The sequence below is a fragment of the Anoplolepis gracilipes genome, chromosome 2 (genome assembly GCF_047496725.1).
Source record: "Anoplolepis gracilipes chromosome 2, ASM4749672v1, whole genome shotgun sequence".
NCBI lineage: Eukaryota > Metazoa > Arthropoda > Insecta > Hymenoptera > Formicidae > Anoplolepis > Anoplolepis gracilipes.
This window is the reverse complement of record NC_132971.1, coordinates 9904982-9927163: the sequence shown is the minus strand read 5'-3', so window position 1 is coordinate 9927163 and position 22182 is coordinate 9904982. Positions and strand designations below refer to the sequence as shown.

Sequence of the window (22182 nt, the reverse complement as noted above, 5' to 3'; positions counted from 1 at the left end):
TTAATATTTTTTTTTCGGAGCACTCTCCGAAAAACTCGCTCCTAAACAGATGTTCGATGAGAGATGATCGGGAAAGCGTCAGAAAACGCGGTATGATAAAACGCGAAGTGCATTATTGACGCCTCTTTGATTATAATCCGGCTCTTAAGCGATTGTCGCGTCGGAATGCGCGCGACATTGCGTTGACAAGTGGTAGCGTGGTGTTATTGCGACGACAGCCGAGAACCGATACTCGAAGCATGAAGATGCCATACGTGAAGGGTCCTCGAATAAGTCCGATGATCGAACGGAAAACCGATACGTACAACTTTGCCGAAGATAACTGACAAGATCGAAAAAGGACATAATAGGACATACATTCTCCAGAATGAAGGAAAGAAAAGTTGACTTTATCGCGAGTTTATATTCGTTTATTTCATCTATTTTCCTCTCTCCTCGTGCACGTTTGTGTGTCGTACTAATGGCAATAAAATATAAATGATGGTATATAAATAAAAATGAGAATTTCTTTCGAATCGAGAGAGAGAGGGGAGAGAGAGAGGGAGAGAGAGAGATCTCTTTTTTTTTCTTTTGCTATTTTTATCATTGATATCATTAATAATAAAAATTCTCAATCGATCACGAGTTGCGATGAAGAAATTGTCTCTCAACCTGATCAATGCAACCGTTATATTTTTAACGAAAGGAGATAAGCGTTTTCTTTATTGACTTTCTTATTTTTTCACGAAATTTCTTGTAAATAATTCTTTCGATAAAGCAAACTGTTGTTATTATACTCGAATGGATAAATACTATTACTTGTATCTAGAAAAACTGTATAATATATTAGTTATCGAATTATATTTGAAAAAAATGCGACTAATTATTTTGACTTTTGTACGGAGAAGTTCGAGGATACTTGAGGATATTGGTAGACCTAATACATGGATGAAGAAGGGATACAAGCTTCATTGGTGAAGGACTATATATTCATTCATTTTTAATAACAAGAGGTAGCTAATAATACGCTAGATGAAAGAAACGTTCGCGAGTCGCGATCGATACGACGTGATATGAGTAATGAAAGTAGCACGCAAGTAGAGTACCCGTATAAGTCTTCGTTAAAAAGAAACAGTTTTGAAACTTTATACGTGACTTGTATAATACCTCGAGCGTACGCCTTTCTTTTTTCACTTTATTTCTTGCTTTTCTCCTTTTCACGATTGTACTTGATAATCTATCACTTTTAACACACGAGCCTTCTTGCATCAGTCAAACGTATGTACGTTAATTTCGAAATATCTGTATGCGTGGGAAAAGTTTATGTATTGGCTTACTGATTGCAATTAATTATGTTACAAAGGTCTGGCCGATTTCTACTACGTCATACTTGAGATTATACGCGCTGTAAAATATTATGAAACGATAATAATGATGAGATTAATGTAAAACGTATTTTCTTTTTTGATGAAATTTTATAGTGTTTTTTTTTTTTTTTTTTTTTTTTTTCGAGAAATTAAGTGGATATATCGATTGATTGATGTCAAGATTCAACGTCATGCAAATATCGAATTCATCTTGAGAAATTATTATACCTTAATTAATTTCCAAAGAATCCAAATTATATAATTTGATAATAGATATAACGAATAAATAAATCAATATCACGTTACGTAATAACCAATTATACAGATTGTTAATTAACGAATCATTCGGAATAATTTTTTCTCAAATTAACGAGAATAAAGGTCAATGTGTATTCATCCTGATGGAGAATAATGGATTAATTATATTTTTCTACATTTTACACATGAACAATTCCCATTCGCTATTTCCATGTCACCTCATTCTTTCCATTCTTCCAATATCACGGCAAAATCTGACGATACTTGAACTTATGCTACAATTATAAACTTTCCGTGTGTTTTAGAGTGAGAGTGAAAGCCGGTGTAAAGATTCTGGATGCCTCGTCCAGCAGTCCGGATTGGATCGTCCAAAGCGAAGTAAATGCGAAAAATACAGGCGCCACTTTTACAGCGCGACGCAAAGAAACGTCATCACGTGTATTAAGCACGTAAGTAGATCTCAAATATTCTTTAAAAAATTTAAACCAACTTTCTTTTATTGATATTTTTAGAATTTTTTTAAGTTTTCAGAAAAAAATATATTTTTTAATTTTTTACCACCTCTAAATCATATTACATTGAATATACATTCAATTACCACCTCTAAATCGTATTACATTGAATGTATATTCAATGTAATACGATTTAGAGGTGGTAAAAGATTAAAAAATATATTTTTTTATTAAACAAGATATTATAAAACATTAATTGAAAAATTAATTTCGCATCAGTAATTTTTTTGATCATGCGAATGTTAATTTTTAAAATTTAATTATTAAAATAAAAATTATTAAAACAAAGCGCACGTTTGGCATTAATATTAATTATCGACAATAATTTTCAGTTCAGTAAGTTCATTTTCAATCAAATAATAAAATAAATGTGATTATAATTAAAACATCTTTATTGAGAAAATTAATTTTTATAGTATCTTTGTGGAATATTCAACGCAAAGTGAAAGATTCGTAGACATATTTTTTTTAAATTAAAAAAAGAAATATGTAAAAAAGAGAGGTTGGTTTAAACTTTAAATAATACTCAATAAAATAAGTATAAAAATAAAAAAAGGTTGATTATGGTATAATATTGGAAAAAAAATTTAACGGGTTTTCGTTCATTTGTCGAGAAATTTGTCTTGTCTCGTTTCGTGGCAGAATTTAATTTGCAGCATTTTCAATTTAACAGAGAGAAGTGAGGGATTTAAATTGCATTAACTGTTCTCATGTTCACAATCTTAGCGAAAATCTTTCTGAGCTCACCAACATATGTGTGCCGGCTTAACGAAATTTTACATCCTCTGCATAATATTTCATTTCATTTTAATGAAAAACATCTTATATTAAAACGTTTCACTTGAATAAAAATTAACATTTATGAATTCGAATAATTATTAATTCGCCAATTTTTAGAAATATTATAATTAATTATCGATTTATTTATATCTAAGAGATTCTAAATTTTCCCTTTTAATTTTTATTCTCATTAAATTTGAACAGTTAATAAAAAACAAATAAATTTTACATTTCAATATATTATATATTTTCTATGATTTTAAGAGTTTAACTAAACGTACAAGTAATAGTATTCAAATTGCATTAACTTTAGAAATAATTAATTATCGATTTATTCATATCTAAAAGACTCTGAATTTTCTCTTTTAATCTTCATTTTGATTAAACTTGAATGGTTAATAAAAAACAAATAAATTTTACATTTGAATATATTATATATATTTAGTATAATTTTAAGAATTTAACTAGCCGTACAAGTGTAATAGTATTCAACTTGCATTAACTTTATATAATGTATACTCTTTGTATGTATATATCGTACTTGTGACGTAAAGAAAATATACTTTTGGGATTAATGGTACATATATATCAAACCGGAAGATGATCCGTTGGTAGAGTCGTTTCATCTGGAGTATCTGCCTTAACAGTAGTCGCCTTGGGCGTGCAATGGCGCTTCGTCTTCTTCTTCTTCTTCTTCTGTGTCTTTTTCTTCTTCTTGCCGTCCTTTGATCGAGTCACTCGATTGTGCGGTTTGTCAGTTTGCTTTACGGTACTGTGCGATTGGCTAACATCTTCGATGTAAGGGGGACTGGGGAAAAGGGCTTTATCACTTTTTTCAGATGACAATTTACTCGCGGAATCTTCTTCGGTTGACCGGACAAGCCGATTCTTTGGTTCACCCCTTTCTTTCGCGGAGGACGATTTACTTTCTTCCGAAGAATCTTGGAGCGCTCGGATAAATCGATTCTTTAGGATGCCTGTCTCTTCGGACGATGATTTACTCTTGCTTGAAGTATCTTGGAGCGTTCTAACAGATCGATTCTGGTGTCTGTTCGTCTTTTTCCGGTATAAAGGAACCACCCCTACTCTGGCCATTCCAGGGATTTTCGATTTGTTTTCCGAGTCAACCTTAACCTCTCCGTTATGTTGATTCGTCGGATTATTTTTTCCCTCGGACAAATTATTCTCCGGTGCATCTCGCGTAAGTCTCGTCTTATTTTCCAATTCTTCGGACGATGAGTCACTCTCGTCTGAAATATCTTGGATCGCTCTGTCAAATCGATTATTGGGTTTGTTATTCTGTATTCGATATAAAGGAACTCGGACCACTTTGGACTTTTCCAATTTGTTTTCCGAATCAACCTTGACCTCTCCGTTATGCTGATTCGTCGGATTATTTTTTCCCTCGGTCAAGTTATTCTCCGATGCATCTCGCGTAAGTTTCGTCTTATTTTCCAATTCTTCGGACGATGAGTCACTCTCGTCTGAAATATCTTGGATCGCTCTGTCAAATCGATTACTGGGTTTGTTATTCTGTATTCGATATAAAGGAACTCGGACCATTTTAGGCTTTTCCAATTTGTTTTCCGAATCAACCTTGACCTCTCCGTTATGTTGATTCGTCGAATTATTTTTTTCCTCGGACAAGTTATTTTCCGATGTATCTCGAGTAAATCTCGTCTTATTTTTCAATTCTTCGGACGATGGTTTGCTCTTATCTAAAGTATCTTGGATCACTCCTTGAAATCGATTTCTGAGTTTATAATTCTTTATTGGATATAAATATAAAGGAAGCACCTCCACTCGGATTATTCCTGCATTTTTTGATTTCTGTTCCGAATCAACCTTTTCATTATGTTGATTCGTCGGATTATTATCTGCGATCACTTCGCGAAATCGATTTCCGCGTTTGTAACTCTTTACTGGAAGCATCTTCACTCGGACTATTTCCGAATTTTTTGATTCGTGTTCCGAATCAACCTTTCCATTATGTTGATTCGTTGGATTATTTTTTCCCTCGGACAAGTTATTCTCCGATAGATCTCTCTGAACTTTCAGCCAATTTCGTCTATCATTTTCCCATTCTTTGGACGATGGATTTGATTCAATATCATCTCTAGTATGTCTCTTCTGTCGTTTTTTCTTATTTTCCTCTGAAGACGACGAGGAAGACGAAGACGATGAGTCGTCGTCGTCATCATCATCATCATCATCATCATCATCATCATCATCATCATCATCATCATCACAATTATTATCGTCATCGTTGTCTTTGGATTTCGCCCGTTGTTTCTTACTCTTACGATTGTTATTACAATTGTCGTCGTCGTCGTCGTCGTCGTCATCGTCGTCATCATCATCCTTCTTGGATTTTCCACATCGTTTCGGGCTCTCTTTATGATCATCGTTGTCATCGTCGTCGTCATCGCTGGAAGAACTACTACTGCTGTCATCGTCGTTGTCATTTTTCTTTTCCTTCTTCTTCGACGCACGTTTCACCCGCTGAAATTCCTCTTCCATCTCACCCTCGAAGATCTGTACATCGTCGTCTTCGTACGCGTCTCTCTTTGCGCGCTTATCAACATTCTTCTCTTCGCTGGTCGATGCTGAGCTGTCGGGCTTCAGGGTTCGAGGTTCAGTCGAACATATTTTGAAATGACACAAACTCTTCTCGTCCGCGGCAACAGCCGGTGCCGTCGTTTTTAACGCGTCGTCTCGATCCTCCACAAGATACGCCCGGACGTTGGTATTCGCGAATAACGCAACTAGCGTACCCGCGAGAAAGAGTAACGCGTCGCGACGCATGATCGATTCACGTAAAAGACAAATTACGACAGCGGCTTGCGAACGGATCGTCTTATATACCGCCGTATCGCGGTGAAGCGCTGATAAAGAAAAGAAGATGGCAGAGGAGTGCCTGTGCTGACGTTGGCGATGCCGATGCCGATGGAGGAGGTAGAGAAGCGATATTCTCTCGTTATCACTCTTAACCCGCCGATGGTCCGCTTTGATTCCGCTTCGACTCGACTTCCGCGAAGTCGACGATTTACGTCGCTTCGGATCGTAGAGGGGTTAGAGAGGGAGGGGGAGATACGAGGATAACGTCGGCCGTCACGCACGCAACTGTAGATCAATGCGATAAGGGTGGGGAAGGGTGGAGAGGGATGAGGGCGACTTCTCTCGTTTTTGAGGGAGAAGGGGGGGGGGGAGTTCGCTTATCGAGATTCTGTGCAGGCGACGGTTCTCGCCCCGAGATCAGGATCAGAGATCAGACGCGAATGCGACGCGTGTGATGTTGCTCTCCGTAGCTAGGTAGGTATAGTATAGCTTTCGAACAATTTCAATTTTGAATAAATCAAATCAAATAAGATTATTCTGAATATTATAAGTAAGAAGATATTAAAATTGGACTATAATAAGAGTGCGAGAAGAATAGAAATAAAACTTTTGATTTTTATTAGTCTAATTTATTAAGACATTTCGCTCTTACTTCGGTTTTGCATCTTTAATTATTATTAATATAATAATTAGTATAATAATTAATAAGAAAATCGTAATTTATGCCATCAAAACAACATGGCATTCTAAAAACTATAGCGAATCTCTCGTATGAAAAGTCTTTTATTGGTTACAATTGTTGGAAGAAAACAATGCAAACTCGCAAGTGCTGTCGCTAATACATAAGAATGGAATGTAGGAATGATGGAATCTTTTCTTGTTAATTCATTGTAATAACTGAAGATGACCCAAAGTGGGACCGAGAGAAATGTCTTAATAAATTTGCCTAATAATCATTAGAATAATCATTAGTTTTATTCCATTTTCACGCTATTTATTTTGCTTGATTCTTAATTATTTTGAAGATATAGCATCATTCACCTTTGAAATATCTTACGATGTACAAAGTTCTTACACAGAAAAAAAAAATATTCTTATTTTGACAATATCTTTAGTTTCAAAATGTAAATCTTGAAATGAGATTATATTGCGTTAAACAAAGAAAATTTGCTTGGACGAAGACATTTTATATAGTTCAACCGAGAAAAATATATTTTTGTTATTTCAGAATAATTTTCTTGAATGGAGAGGAAAAAATGTTGCATAGAAAATAACACATGTTCAAATCGAAGATTATAATTTTCTTAGAGTTAAAATAATTATTTTATTCTTGAAATTGACAATCGTAGTATTGAAATAAAAGTATGATATTGTTAAAATTTAAGATTTTTAAATTCTTCCAAGAAGATTATAAATTGTTGCGTATATATGAAGCAATGAACGCGTTCATATGAGTATATAAGTTTTCATTTGACACTTTTTTTCTGTGTAGAACGCGTATGATTTTCATAAACAAGCTTCTTGATATAAATATATTCTTCTTCTTTAAGTCTTTTATAACCACACACAAAAGTACACACGAGTATAGTTCGCTGATTGTGAGACTTGAATTGAACAATAATCCTTTCCGAAAGGATTTCTGATTACAAAAGATATTCTTGATGTGTTTAGTTATCGTCACAATCTCATGTAGTATAAAAATAAAACAATTTAAAAATTAAATCAATTATCCTTATTCTTCTCTCTCGAGTTAAATAAGATTGTCTTACTATTTTGAGACAAGAGTAACAAACATAAATTTATATATTCTTGCGTTTAGAATATTTCTCGACCAAAGAACTTTACGTCATATTCTACAGGGCATAGCACACAAATTTCCTAGTCGTGAGCGCAGGCGTAAACCATAAGGATCAACTAATAACGAGCATCTATAGTATTTTAACGAACGCAGGTTATTAGTTTTATTCTTACGGTTCTTATAATTCTTATCCGGCTACAGATTTTGTATCTTATTTATGGCTTTTAAGCGTGTATAGTACCCATAAGATAATCAGGTACTCACGTACTACCACGTATATTTTTCTTACATTTTCGATAAGATTCTCGATAAGAAGCTCGATAATTTCGTAACAAGCTGAAAACTTCGACTTTAAAAAACACGGATAAAACATGCACTTTCTCAATTTAAAAAAGAAATGTAAAATATGTATATTTTTTACATAATTTCAAATATATTTTCCTTAACACAGATGTAAATGTTTGTTAACGTTTCACCGAATAACATTTTATTTTGGTAAAACCACGTTTAATTAAGTTTAATAAATTTATAGATCTTAATCAGTATAATTAAATTTACATAGCCATGAATACTTAATTACGGTTTAATTTTCGTTGAAATAGCTCATTTCACGGTAATTTTATGTTGTTCGTTGCTTGTTGTAAAATATGAATGAACCGCAGAGAATCGCACGTAACTAAACATAAACATCAAATATATTTTGGACCAACATCCTTCCTCTCTTTCTTTCTCTTCCTCTTCTGTTTTAGTATGTGCTTTAAAATACAAAGCTTCGTCGCGCGAGAGCAACAATTTTCTATTTGTCGTTCAACAACCGGACAACAACAAACGAGTTTTCGTTCTTTTTAATTCTTGCGCTCGTTCTCACGAATCTCCTCCAGGAAGAGGAAATAGCATCAATCGGCAAGAGTGTATTTACACTCGCGCGAGCACGAGCGAATGAACGAACTCATTTGTTCCGTATCCGTGTATACACAAACCGCTGTAAACGAATCTCTTTTGCCGCTGATACATTTCTTCCACTTCCGTAGATTATCCTCGACAATCTTAAACTTTCGAGGAATCTGGTATCTACATGCACGTACATTTTTAAGAAAACTTCGTCAAAGTTACAAATTTCTATTACACACAGTTATTCCTTCAGGGTTATTCTGTAACTTTTAACGCATGCGTTATGATATGCTGTCTTTTTTTTTAGACTTGGAATTTTTTTTTTGTACTAGGAAAAATCAAAGTGTACATATTTTTATGAAATTTTATTGAGCGATTTTTCACTCAGAGAATTTTTTTAAATATTTTTTTTACACTCTTGTTCTTACTTATCGTAAACAGTTGCAAGCCAAATAAATTATGTATATAATATAACTGCGTTCACATACATTCAATGTCTTATTAAAATATTGAATATCTAATAAATATTTTTTATTGTAATTTTGATTAAAAAAAATGAAAATGTTTTGCAAATGAAAAATATTGATCTTGTGAAAGCTATACAGGTTTTTCAATACGTTTGCAAATCTAACACTTGAGACTTAATGGAATCCAAAAGCTGTTGTATATTATCGACCAAAATTTAACCTAACATGACAATATATTTGCTTAATATAAAAGTTTTGCAATTTATATACACAAAATAAGATAGGTTTCTGCTAGGAATTGCATGAAGGAATATTTGTAAACTTTTAGAAATGTCGTCTGACGTGAGTTTGTGTTTTAATCTCGCACCCTCACAGATGCACGAGAGTAATTTTTTACAGATTTTGAAAATCTTTTTTACTAGGCTTCTAAAGTCATTTCCAAAAGTTTACTAATATTCTGTTATGTTATTCCAAACACGGACGCTATATCTCTTGCACGAACATACCGTAGAACTTTTTATATTAAATAAATATTGTTACGATGTAACTGTCATTTTTTAATTTTTTATCATTTTTATATGAAATTATTAGCCCCCGCGTGTTGTTTTTATAAGTACTTTAATTGTGGAGAAGGATTTATCAATCCTTGTAGCCAAAAGAGAGATTTTCAAAATCTGTAATTCATGTTCTGTATGAATTACAGATTTTGAAAATCTCTCTTTTGGCTACAAGGATTGATAAATCCTTCTCCACAATTAAAGTATCATATCGTAACGCGTGCGTTAAAAGTTACAGAATAGCCCTGCTGATCTTTGCTTTTAAAACATCCAATTATCGAATTTTCGTTGGAAATTTCTTCCCGTTCGTTGAAGAGATTCTCTTCTCTCCCTTCTCGTTCTTTCTTTCAAGTAGTAAAGTTCCCATTGCTCTCGTTAGTTTTTATTTATTACATGAACGTCTTTCAGAAAATCACAGAGAAACGAACTATGTGTTTTTGCTTTTACGTCAATTGATCCTTCTCATTATTTTATATATAAAAGTATTGACGTAAGCTAATAAAAAATGAATATTTTAGAAAGAATGTAATAATTTATGTGAAATTAAAATATAAAATATTTCGTATTTAAATAAAAAAAATTGAAATAGTTTTATTTAAAAAACTAGGTTTCCATAAACCTTTTAAAAATGATTTTAGTTAAAATCCAATATTATCCTATTCAAAATCCATAAATTTCACTTGAAACATTTTTTGTACGACGATTCGGAAATAACATCTTGTAACACTCTGTATATTTTGCGAAAACTTTGTTACAAAGTTACGAATTTTTATTATATAACTTTCTATATTACAATTTCTAATCTTTGATTTTGAAATATCATATTATCGAATTTTCATCGGAAATTTCTTTCCGACCGCGAAGAGAGAGAGAGAGAGAGAGAGAGGAAGATTCTCTTCTCTCTCGATTTTTCTTTCGAGAAATAAAGGTCACATTTCTCTTATTAATTTTTTATTTACTACGTGGAAGTAATTTTTTTTTTCAGAATTACCGTTGTCACGTTTCAGATCCGCGGAAGAAATAATGACGATGCTGCTGGAGGCCAGCGAGGAGGGCATAGGCGGAAGCTGGGATGGCGGTAAAATCGTATGGAGTGTTCGTTACGAGTTCCAGGGCGAGGACGAGAAGGGCTTGCAGTTGACGGGCGTCGATCAGTTGCAGCAGCGAATGCAGCATCATCATCACCATCATGTTGAGAAGCGAAAGCTGCAGGCGCGGCTGGAAATACAGAAGGACGATATACAGGCGGTGCTCCCGATCTCTAAGGTGATGCATGACACTTTTAACGCGATGTAAATGTTAATTTTACGAGTAGTTACGCGAGTACACTTTGTTTCGAGAAGAATTACTTCTGCTTCCTCTACCTTTATCTAAGTTAAAAGTTCAGCCTAGATACGGATTTTAAGAATTCTTTTTTCTGGGCTGGTATCTTTCTTCTATCTTTCTAGGACTAGATTGACTGAAAAAGTCTAGTAAGTGGAAAGAAATGATAAATTTTAAATTTTTACTGTCTTGACTGTACAATGAAATAAACTGATCGAAAAACTGACTTACATGTAACGCTAAAATATATATTTATATAATTTTATGCAAAAAGTTATTTCTACTTTAATTAATGAATCGTATTAATCATATAGTAAAGAAAAACGAAACCACAATAATAATAATAGAGTGTTTTTTAATTCAAATTAATATGTGAAATACATTTTTAAAAATTTGTTAAACTTTAATTAATTACAAATTTTATATTAATTTTTAATTTAAAAATAAAATAATATATAATATATAATATTGTAAAATTTATATATGAAAGGATGTATTTTATCTTTCTAGATATGATGTAAAAATAAGTTTATTTCAAAATATATAAACCAGCTTGAAAAGTATACATTTGACTTTAATATTTCATATTTAAAAATGATCGAAATCATATATAAAACATTATCTCTGCGAGATTTAAAAATTTTAGAGATAAAAATAAATTTTCCTATCGCGCCATTTATCAATTGAAAAAAAACTGAAAAAGAGAAAAGGGATTTTACACGTCTTTTATCAATCTTTTCCAACGCAAATGATTGCGATGCGAACAGAATTCGCGCGTATTACCTCGTTGTATAATACAAGAGGGAAAATTCAAATGACTTTGCGCTTCTGACGTCATAATCTGCACTATGACTGCATCGGATCAGGAACTTTAAAATGTCGTAGGGAAAGTAGTCGGAGGATTTTTAAGATTTTGGTCAGATTTTTGGCTATCTTCCGTCGGTTACGGTTATTTTCATCGCGGCAATTTTCGCTCTCTGGTGAAAATCCCTCGGAAAAGAGCTAACTCGAACGATAAGGGGGGCGATCAATACGCGTTCGTATATATCGATCACGCCGTCGCGCGAGAATCTGTTTCCACTCGGTTGGCCAATCTACGATCCTCGCGAGCATCGAGACGAGCCCCGAGAAAGAAGACAGAAGGAAGAAGGAAGTAAAGACAATGAAAAAAAAGGAAAAAGCGCCCGTTGCAGAAAGGATCGACAAAAGATAATGCTTTCTCTCTCTCTCTCTCTCTCTCTCTCTCTCTCTCTCTCTCTCTCTCTCTCCCCCCCCCCTTTCTCGCGCCTTCTCTCTTCGATTTTTCCGCGTCCACACGTTCACCATAAACGACGATATTTCTAGCCGTGGCAAAATTCCACGGAGTCGATCGCCAATGCTACATACACCCATTTCGATAACGGCAACGACGCAGCTGCCGTAACAACGGATTGTAATGAAATTTTCGATTGCTTGGGTATATCGAGTGGCGTTTACATTTCCTCCGTTCGTTTTTACACGTGGAGTGTACATTAGCGTGACACATTAATTTTCACTTAAAGTATTAATAGTCTCAAGGAAAAAAGTATTTCAAATCAAAATTGTAGAATTTGAAAGATGTATTTTGACGTGGCTGTAATATTACAATTTATGTTATAATTATATTATATTATAATTTATAATTTATTTATATTATTTATATATTATTTATATTATATTTATAATTTATATTATATATATATTGTACATTAACGTGACACATTAATTTTCACTTAAAGTATTAATAGTCTCGAGGAAGAAAGTTTCAAATTAAAATTGTAGTATTTGAAAGATGTATCTTGACCGGGCTGCATAATATTACAATTTATATTAATACTATAATATTGTAATTTGATCCTTACCGATTAAATTATTTCAATTATTTTGTACATTTTTGAATGATGGTAACGAGAATTTTTCTAAACAAAACTATATAATTTATTTCCTAAATTGAAAATTTTAACCGAGAGACATAAAATCAACTTTACAATTTTTTTCGATATCAATGTAAATTTTTTGCGCAAGTTTTCTGGCGCTCGAAATTTTTTATATTTTTATAACCGCATATATAAAATAACCATAAAAAAATAGAATGTGCTTATGAATGTGATCGAATTGTCAAATCGATCATATATGAAAGACTCTTGAAAAATATACGAATGGTAGGTATAACGTAAAATTGCACATAAAATATTTAAAAAAAAAATACATTTTTATCAACATTTTGTTAAAAAAAAAGGATTATATACTGTTGAATCTTCTTCGGTTTTGGCTGTAAATTTTATTAGGAATAATAACAACTCAGTTTTTATTAAAAAAAAAAACATGAATCAGAGTCCAACGTCTGTATTTTCACACAAAAGCCGAACAATATTTCGCTTTTCAATCAGTCTGTAACAACATGATATACCTAGGGACACAAGCCTAGGAATGTGAGGTAAATCGGATGGTTTCACATTATCCGTGACACACTCGCAATTTCCGAGAACATGATGCAGCAGGTGCGTGGTCCATAACTGTGTGCATGAAAGTCAGCTTATATGGAATCGCATTGACGATTAGATTAGGCAATGTATTAACGAATTAATTGAAAAACATCAATGCATCGATTTTAATAATAAGAGCTAGAAAATTAGTATGCGTATAAAACAGTCAATTTAGAAAACTCATCTCTTCATATATATTTTTTTAATAATATTTTTCAATAAAAATAATAATTTAATAATAATTTTTTAATAATGTAAATACCTTTTTCTATTAAATTCTATTTTTAGGTAAGTATATATATTAATCTATATTAATGTATAAACTTATATTTTAAGACATATTTTTAAAGACATTTAATTAATAATAATTAACATCAAGCTATTGCTATTAAATTATATTGTTTACATCCCTTTTAACCCTTTCACCGGCAGTGGGTAATATACTTCCTACCTTTTTTTTTTCCTTTTTTTGCAATATAAAATTTATAATTCCATGAAATAAAAACTATCGTGCTATATATTTTTGGTGTAGAAATAGTTACTTTACGTGTCTCTTATGGTTTCATCGACTAATTATTTATTTGTAATTATTTATAATCAAATAAACTTAAAAAATATGCCACTTTTTTCAGTAAACATTTAATTTTTAGAAAAATATTCAACATTCTTTGCTGAAAATTTAATTAAACATTCCTTGAATATCTAAGTATAAAAATATATTTTTGCAGAATTTTTCGCAGATTAAAAAAGTTTTAATAAACAAATCACTTGCCGCGCACTTCAGCCTCCCACTAATAGCGCTCGCAATTCGGGTTTTTCAATAGAATATATTATTATGGAATTTGAAGAAATTCTAAATAATATTGGATTAAAAGATTCTGAAGAAGGTTCCCAGTCAGAATCATCGAGTAATGAGAATAGTAGATCCGCCATTTTAAATTCTTGGAAATTTGACTTTAGATTCGTGATAAATAACCGGAAAAACATACACATGCAAAGCATCATGATCACCCGATGAAAGGATTAAGTGGTACATTCTTTTCTTAGCGTCGTTAACAAAATCGTCCGTCCACGTGCGCTACTGTCATTTACATATGATTTCACGATTATCTATTATCAACATAAAATAGTAACATTTATAAAGAAAAGTGGTCGCGTTTGTAAAATAATTGGGGTTCTCGTATTAAGAATTCTTTTTATAGGGTAAATTAGGGTATGGTGGCCATAGGTTGTAATTTTTTCAATAATCGCTACATAGTGCGTTTTTTTAATCATTATCAAAGATAATCGATATTTATAGTAGTTTATGTGCATACATTATTCGGAATAACGATATTAAGAATCTTATATCATATTTTTACTTTTGACTACCTGCAAAATTTTTCATTTGTCCACTAAAAACTGTTATAACGTCGAATAAATTACAGTTAAGCTATCGTAATCGACGTTAGACATATTATAAAGATATGTAAATTGTTATATGACCTATAATTTTTATTTTTGTTTTCACTATATTTTTATAAATACTATGACCATCTTTCCATCACTATGGTCATTTTTTCCTTAAAAGTTGGGTAAGATGGCCAATGCTTACGTTGTACTATTTTGATAATATAAAATTTCTATTAAATATTTTCCTTTTAATTTCGATAATATTACGTAATTTAAGCTTGAGTGAAGATATAATATGACAAACACTAAATAACAAAAATAAAAATATGTTTTTTGCATTTTAAAAAACTATGGCCATCTTACCCGAGTTTACCCTATTAGGCTACTTTACCCTATGATAGGATATTAATTTCTTTTAAGCTTGTCAGAGATTTTTATCAGACCGCTATTGAGTTTGATAATGCTGTCGATGAGTTTGATGATAAAATTCCAGTATCGCAATGTCGATAGGTAACTCCGAACACATCGAACAGGTCGAGAACGTCGAAGGAAAGAGGTCGCGTGAGTTCTCTTTTAATTAAAAACTTTGCTCGCAGTCTCTTGCGCGCGGAAGGAGTAGCAATTAGAGTAAGGATAATCAAGAAGCGCGCGCGTTGAGTTTCCGGCAACTTTCCGCGAGCGCGCGCGGCGCCTTCAAAAGGATATGTAAATGAATTAATTATCTAATTTATCAATTAACGACCTCCGACACGCGCGCGCTTGTTTACTCCGTTGAAATTTATCAACGTAATGGACTATGTATTGTGCATATTTTACGCTAGCAGTAACGTAAAATCCTTGCTCTCTCCCCCCCCCCCCTCTACGTCTTCTCATCCCATTCATTCGTTCATTTCGACGATTAAACATTTTACGCTGAAAATCCTCTCCCTTCAACATGCTCGGAAAATAATTTTTGCGATTTCAGAAATATCCGGAAAACAACGCTGTTGCGTGTGCAGAAGTTTATATATCAAAAAATAATTTTAACGATCTACGGAGGTTGAACTGCTGTATAAATATATATCAATTCATATATCAGATTTCTGCGTACGAGTGTACATTCGTATTGCAATTTTGTATCGACATCGTACAGCAAATTAATCTGTTGATCATGCAAATGAGTGGGTAAAATAAAGATGCGATCGTGAGAGATTTTTTTAAACACAGAGAATAAATATACAAAACATTTTAGAAATATATAATATAGGTCTCTTATAATATAAATGCAAGTATGAAAATAATTTTGACATGTTAAATCTATTTCGACGATTTGATTCCGAAAGAAACAGAAAATTCAGGGCAAACTTGGGACATTTATATTACATATTACATATGTATTTCTTCGTGCAAATAATACTATTGAACTCTATATAAAATTTATAATCGTGTGCCTCTTTTTCAAGTCAAATTGTATTAGTTATTGTCGTTATCAGTCATTTAATAATATTGAGAAGAAAGATTAAAAAACATTCGCTTTTACGTTTGATTGGTTATTGTATATTTTGTGAAATTTAATTATTTGACATTTGTTGTAAGCAATATTCCGAGCAGAATAAATATATCTGTCGAAATTATGTGCCACATTCGAGTGAAATTAATAACTTTAATCATTTATTAATTTTTATTAGAGAATATCTCTGTAGGTTTTTACATTTTTATCTTTGTTATTAATTTACTGTTGTATTATATTATCATTTTCAAAATTAAAAAATTTTTATTTTTATTATTTTCAAAATTAAACGTACAAATAATATCATTTTTATTTTAAAACTAAAAATTTATAATGACAATATAATAATATTGAGAAAAAAGATTAGAAAACACTGAAGAGATGTAAAAAGTTTGTTATTTATATAGATAATTTAATTTTAGAATATACTGCGACTTTTTTGTTTCGATATATCAAGCTTTGTATAACTTTAAACAGGAATTTTAATTTCTTTTTCTATTTTTTTTTATTCTACAAGGAGTATTGAAAAAAAATATACATCCTAAAATATAAATATCGATACATTTAGAATATTTAAACATACATAATTCAATCTCTTTCAAAACTTTTATGTTGCATTATTCGCTGTTATAGAACCTATCACAGATTTATAGAATTAACTTGTAACATTTGTGAACGCGAAAGCAAATCTTGATTATAATTATTCTAGCTGATGACAGATATCTTTGCTATTATATAATATAGGTCTTGCTGTCTTGCTTTATTATAGTCTAATAGCTATAACTAATGTAGCCAGGGCCATATTCGAAGTGCTCAAGGCTTAAGTGCAAGCATTATCATCCCTTCTCCTCCTCTCTCTCTCACACACATACACGTCCTGTCTCTCTGTACATGTCATTCATCTCTTAAAGTATGTATATATGTGAGATAACTTATTAATTATACAGAAACTAACGATTCTAAATTGTTTAAATGGGGTCAATTCTACAACTTGATTTACAATTAGTTATTAATTATTATTAGTTTAACAAAAAATAAAATAAAGGAGTAACACGTCCGTACAACAAGAAATTAATAAAAATTAAAACAATTCACGTGACAATTTTGATAAATTAAAGATTACAAATAACAGTATATTAATTAATGAGTCGTAAATCATACAAAATAAAAAATAAAATATAAAAAACGTAGACATTTCAGTCCTTGTCTAGACTTTTTTCCGAATAATGCATGTAATATAAAATATTAGAATATAAAAATGGTCAAGAAATAAAAATGTAACCAACAACAATGTAAAAAATATCATGATTAAAAATTGATTGTGTATGGTAATACACAATAACTCCCAAAGTATGTTAGTAAAGATCAAAATTAATTATCCATATCACAAACACAGTACTTGCAGGAAGTTTACTTTTTTATCTAGAAAATTATTTTTAACGGTAAATAATAACAAATTAAAGTGCAATAATAATACAATAAAAAACGCGACACATCAGGGTCCATAACAAACACAAGAGTTAATTTAAAAAGTTTTAAAAAAGATGCAAAATCTAAATAATAGAAAACTGAGATTACAATTTTTCTATAATAAAAATTAAAAAACGGATTTCATTGAAAAAAATTCAGAAGAGATCGCCGTTTTTACGCATCAAAGGACCACTCAAAAAAATGATCTTGCAACTTCAACACAAATTTTCTAGCTATAAAAAATTCACTGAAACAGATAAATTATTAGCAAATACTATGATACTGCATATATATTGCACTTGATCAATTTAAATGACAGAGACAGAATTTATATCTGTACTATTAGTGTAATTTAGACAGAAAATTTGTCTGCGATGTCTATCTTTAAGGCCTATCGTCAAGAACAATTATATTTGTGATTAATATTTAGCAATGGGATCTAAATTTTCTAGAAGTATTGCTAAAATATTGTTGCTATAAATTCTATACGTGACAAACAATATTCTAACAGATACAAAAAGTAGCGATAAATTTTAATTGAGACATTTAGAAATCTATCTACATTAGCAAAATATTTTTTTGAATGATTATTTCAAGATCCTTATGATTTTTAGTAAAATTTATTTAAAACGAATCATTCACTCAAAAAAAATGATCTTGCAACAAAAATTTTCTAGGTGTAAAAAATTAACTGAAACAAATAAATTATTATCAAATACTGTGATATTGCATATATTTTGCACTTAATCAATTTAAATAACAGAGACAGAATTTATATCTGTACTATTAGTGTAATTTAGACAATTTAGAAAATTTGTCTGCGATACCTGTCTTTAAGGACAATTATATTTGTGATTAATATTTGGCAATGAGATTTAAATTTTCTAGAGGTATTGCTAGAATATTCTAACAGATACAAAAAGTAGCGATAAATTTTAATTGAGACATTTAGAAATCTGTCTACATTAGCAAAATATTTTTTTGAATGATGAAAACATCAAATAATATCACTTTCGATTTTGACATTATTTTTTTAACTCTGACTATCATGCGACGAAAGCTGAATCAAAGATCAATACAATGCGTTTGTATCCGGTAACAATTCCTTCCAGGGAGATTCACGTCGCATTTTGTACGACGGGATACAGGATAAAGGCGTTACATCTTGTACTCTCTTGCGCGGACGGTCTCGTATATAATATTCGCATGCGAGTGCCGATCCCATTGGGAAAATATTTGATGAAAGGAAGGGAAAAAGGAGCCGCGAGTTTCGCGCTCACGAAGGTGAGCCGCGCCTGCCACTTCTATCATTGTTGAGAGAACGCGTTCTCTCCAGGTTGGCGATGTAGGTGTAGTTGGTTGACGCACACATCGGCCGTCACCAGGGGAAGTATCGCGCGCGCGGCGTCAGAGATTTAAATTCCCTCGCTGCAATATCCGAGCCGTTTGATGTTCCTCTTCCAAAGGCCTCGCTTGCCTGGGAGTCTGTACGGAAGCCAACTTGGAAATGGCTTACTGGACCGACCGTCCGATCCTCGTCAACCAACTCCCTTTGCGGAAGTCCTCTCGTGGACGAACTAGTATAAAGTACACGCGTGTATATGCGAACGCAAATGTTGGAAGTAATTTCCACGTGTATTTCCAGGTGTATATATATATGTGTGTGTGTGTGTGTGTGTGTGTGTGTGTGTGTGTGTGTGTGTGTGTGTGTGTAACATTGAGCAAGCAGTGGTAAAGCAACTATGTTCATCAGACACGTCTAGGTAGATATTAGTTATCGCATTCATGAAAATCCTTTTGAACATTTTGCCAGGATTTTACAATGTTAAAATGATGTTAAACTCTGAATGTTAAACATAATTCTATTGGTAAATGAAACGGTTATTATGAAAAGACAGATCTTTTTGTCTTTTAAAAAACTTTTATCATGGTAAATATATATGTATCCTTGGAAAGAATAGTTTCATCGGTCTTTGTGGAAAGATTTTGAATTACGGCCGAGATTATGTGCTCCTTGTGCTGTTTCAAAGTTCCAGTTTCCGAGGTCAAGAACTCGTATTCTTTTCGCCTTGAAATAAATGGAAGCAAAAAAAAAAATCCTTTTAATAGAATATATTTAATTTTCTTTTATAATTGTTTCTTCATAGAATAAAATAATAAATGAAACAGCTCTAGTAATCGATTTTGAATAATAAGTTTTATATACACAATATATTTCATCTACAATATTTTTTTTTTGAGAAAAGGAGATATTTTTTCACAGAACATCCCCTTTCACGTATATATTTTTTTATCTATGCTTTATGAGTTTTTTTCTATATTTTGGATGATTCATATTTTTTAATATCGCTCTTACCGCTTTTTTTAACATGTCATGCGACGAAAGGGGGAATAAAGTTCGAAGTAGAATAGATAACAGTTATGAATAATGGATAATCGTTCCATCATATATGAAGGTTCTAGAAAAGTGTATATATTGAAATATACACAATTTCGATCACGTAGCATTAAAAATTGGAATATACGTTTGAGCTATGAGTCTAGTTCTCTAGAAAATATTTGTGTTTTGTTCCAGAACTGGGAAGTGATGAATACGGCGGTGCTGACGGGGCGTCAGGTGTCGCAGGGGATGAAGGTTTTCATCGTTAGTCAAGCCGGCACGGTGGCCGACGTCACACTGCAGTCGTCCTGTCATTCCGAGGACGAGAGCGTTCTCAAGGTAATTGCTTTTTAATTCACCTTCAGCGCTTATCGAGATTCCCTAACAACTTAATTTGAAGGAAAGCTTCTTAAAAGGAAAAATCACGTCGTCTTATAAACGCTAATGGTATTTTCAAACTCTTTATTCCCGCGGTTTTTTTAGTCCTATTATTTGCACGAGAATTATTTTATATATATATATATATATATATATATAGAGGTTTTTTCTATATTTATATCATAATAATTCATCATGATAATTTTTAAATGTGTATATACGTGATTGAAGATACTATTTAACATGACTATTCCACGGGTAATATCACTTTTGATATATTGTTTATTTCAGAGAGAAAAAAATTTCTCCGAAATGTCAAGATTTCGACAGCGATATTTAGAGACACAGTCTAATTTAGAAGATAAAAATTTTAAAAATCAATTTTTTTACATTTTTCAAAAATATATCTTTCAAATTTTATTGAAAAATTCACAAAATTGACGGAGTTATAAAACTTTGTGTAGAATGACGTGCGAGCCTTGAAATAAACCTGCAAAACTTGAAACGCGTTTTTCGCAAAAAAAAATATTTTCTAAGTTGGTATAACGGATATCTTGAAAACTAATGGATCAACTTTAAAATAAGTTCAAGTTTTTTTAAATGGAAGAAGACACTTTTCTTCTTCCAGAGAGAAGGCAGTGATACTGAATCTAATTCGAATTTAAAAAATTAATTTTTTTTTTACTTTTAAGAAATGAATTTTTAGCAGAATTGAAATATCTAATTTAATATTAAAATGATACTGTACTGGGTTATTTTTTAATTTTTTTTTTAATGAACTTTAGTTATCTCATATTTATATGATATCTGTAAGATATTTATCCTACAGATTAAAACTAGATCGAGTTTTTTTTCATTTCAAAAAATTATACGAAGAGCAACATGTCATATCCTTGAATTATGAATTTTCAAACACACTACATGTAGAGAACAAAAACTGATATAGAATAAAAAAAAAAACATAATATTCAAGATTTAAAAATATTGACGATCTGTTCAAATATCGATAAAAATATATGATAAAATAACGGTAGAGAGATTAATTTCTATTTTTCACAAAAAAAATTTCTAAAAATCAACAATTTTTTATATTAGAACAGACTGGGCCCTTATGATGAAACTAGATGGTTCTAAAGCATTAAAAATTGAGCTTTAATATAGACCTATATGATTGAATTGCGTTAATAAAAATATGGGCTTTTATTTAATAAAAAGGTCGATGAAATGTGAATAAAAAGGGCATTTACGAAAAAAGAATTTATATGTGATATAATATCTAAAAAAGAATTTCTAATGTATATAATATCAAAATGTTATAATATTATATTATTTATAATTATACAATATTATATATGTATAATATATATATATATATATATATATATATATATATATATATATATATATATATATATATCTAATTATATAATATAAATTTTTAATTTATATTATATACATTATATAATTCTTTAATTTATATTATATAATTTTATACATATATAATATTATATAATATTATATAATATTATATAATATTATATAATTATAAATAATATAATATTATAACATTTTTGATATTATATACATATGTTATATAATGTATATATTATAAATTTTTAATTTATATTATATTATATAATTTATATATATATATATATATATATATATATATATATATATATATGTGTGTGTGTATGATGTAATCATATATATATATGTATGATGTAATATCCACGAGAAAGTTTCAAACTGTTGACCTACCTGATATAATTGTACGTTCACGTTGCACTTCCGAAACA

At 31.1% G+C, this 22182-nt stretch overlaps 1 protein-coding gene across 3 annotated transcripts in view; it reads left to right on the top strand.

The window, feature by feature from the left end:
- Dtn (transmembrane protein 132C dtn) overlaps nt 1-22182 on the top strand; it is a 148576-nt gene that overhangs the window by 112654 nt on the left and 13740 nt on the right. For all 3 annotated transcript variants that reach the window (XM_072886320.1, XM_072886321.1, XM_072886319.1), the window contains 3 exons: nt 1910-2053; nt 10455-10713; nt 20201-20344. In XM_072886320.1, the coding sequence (XP_072742421.1) occupies nt 1910-2053; nt 10455-10713; nt 20201-20344 (547 nt within the window). The remainder of the gene's footprint in view (nt 1-1909; nt 2054-10454; nt 10714-20200; nt 20345-22182) is intronic.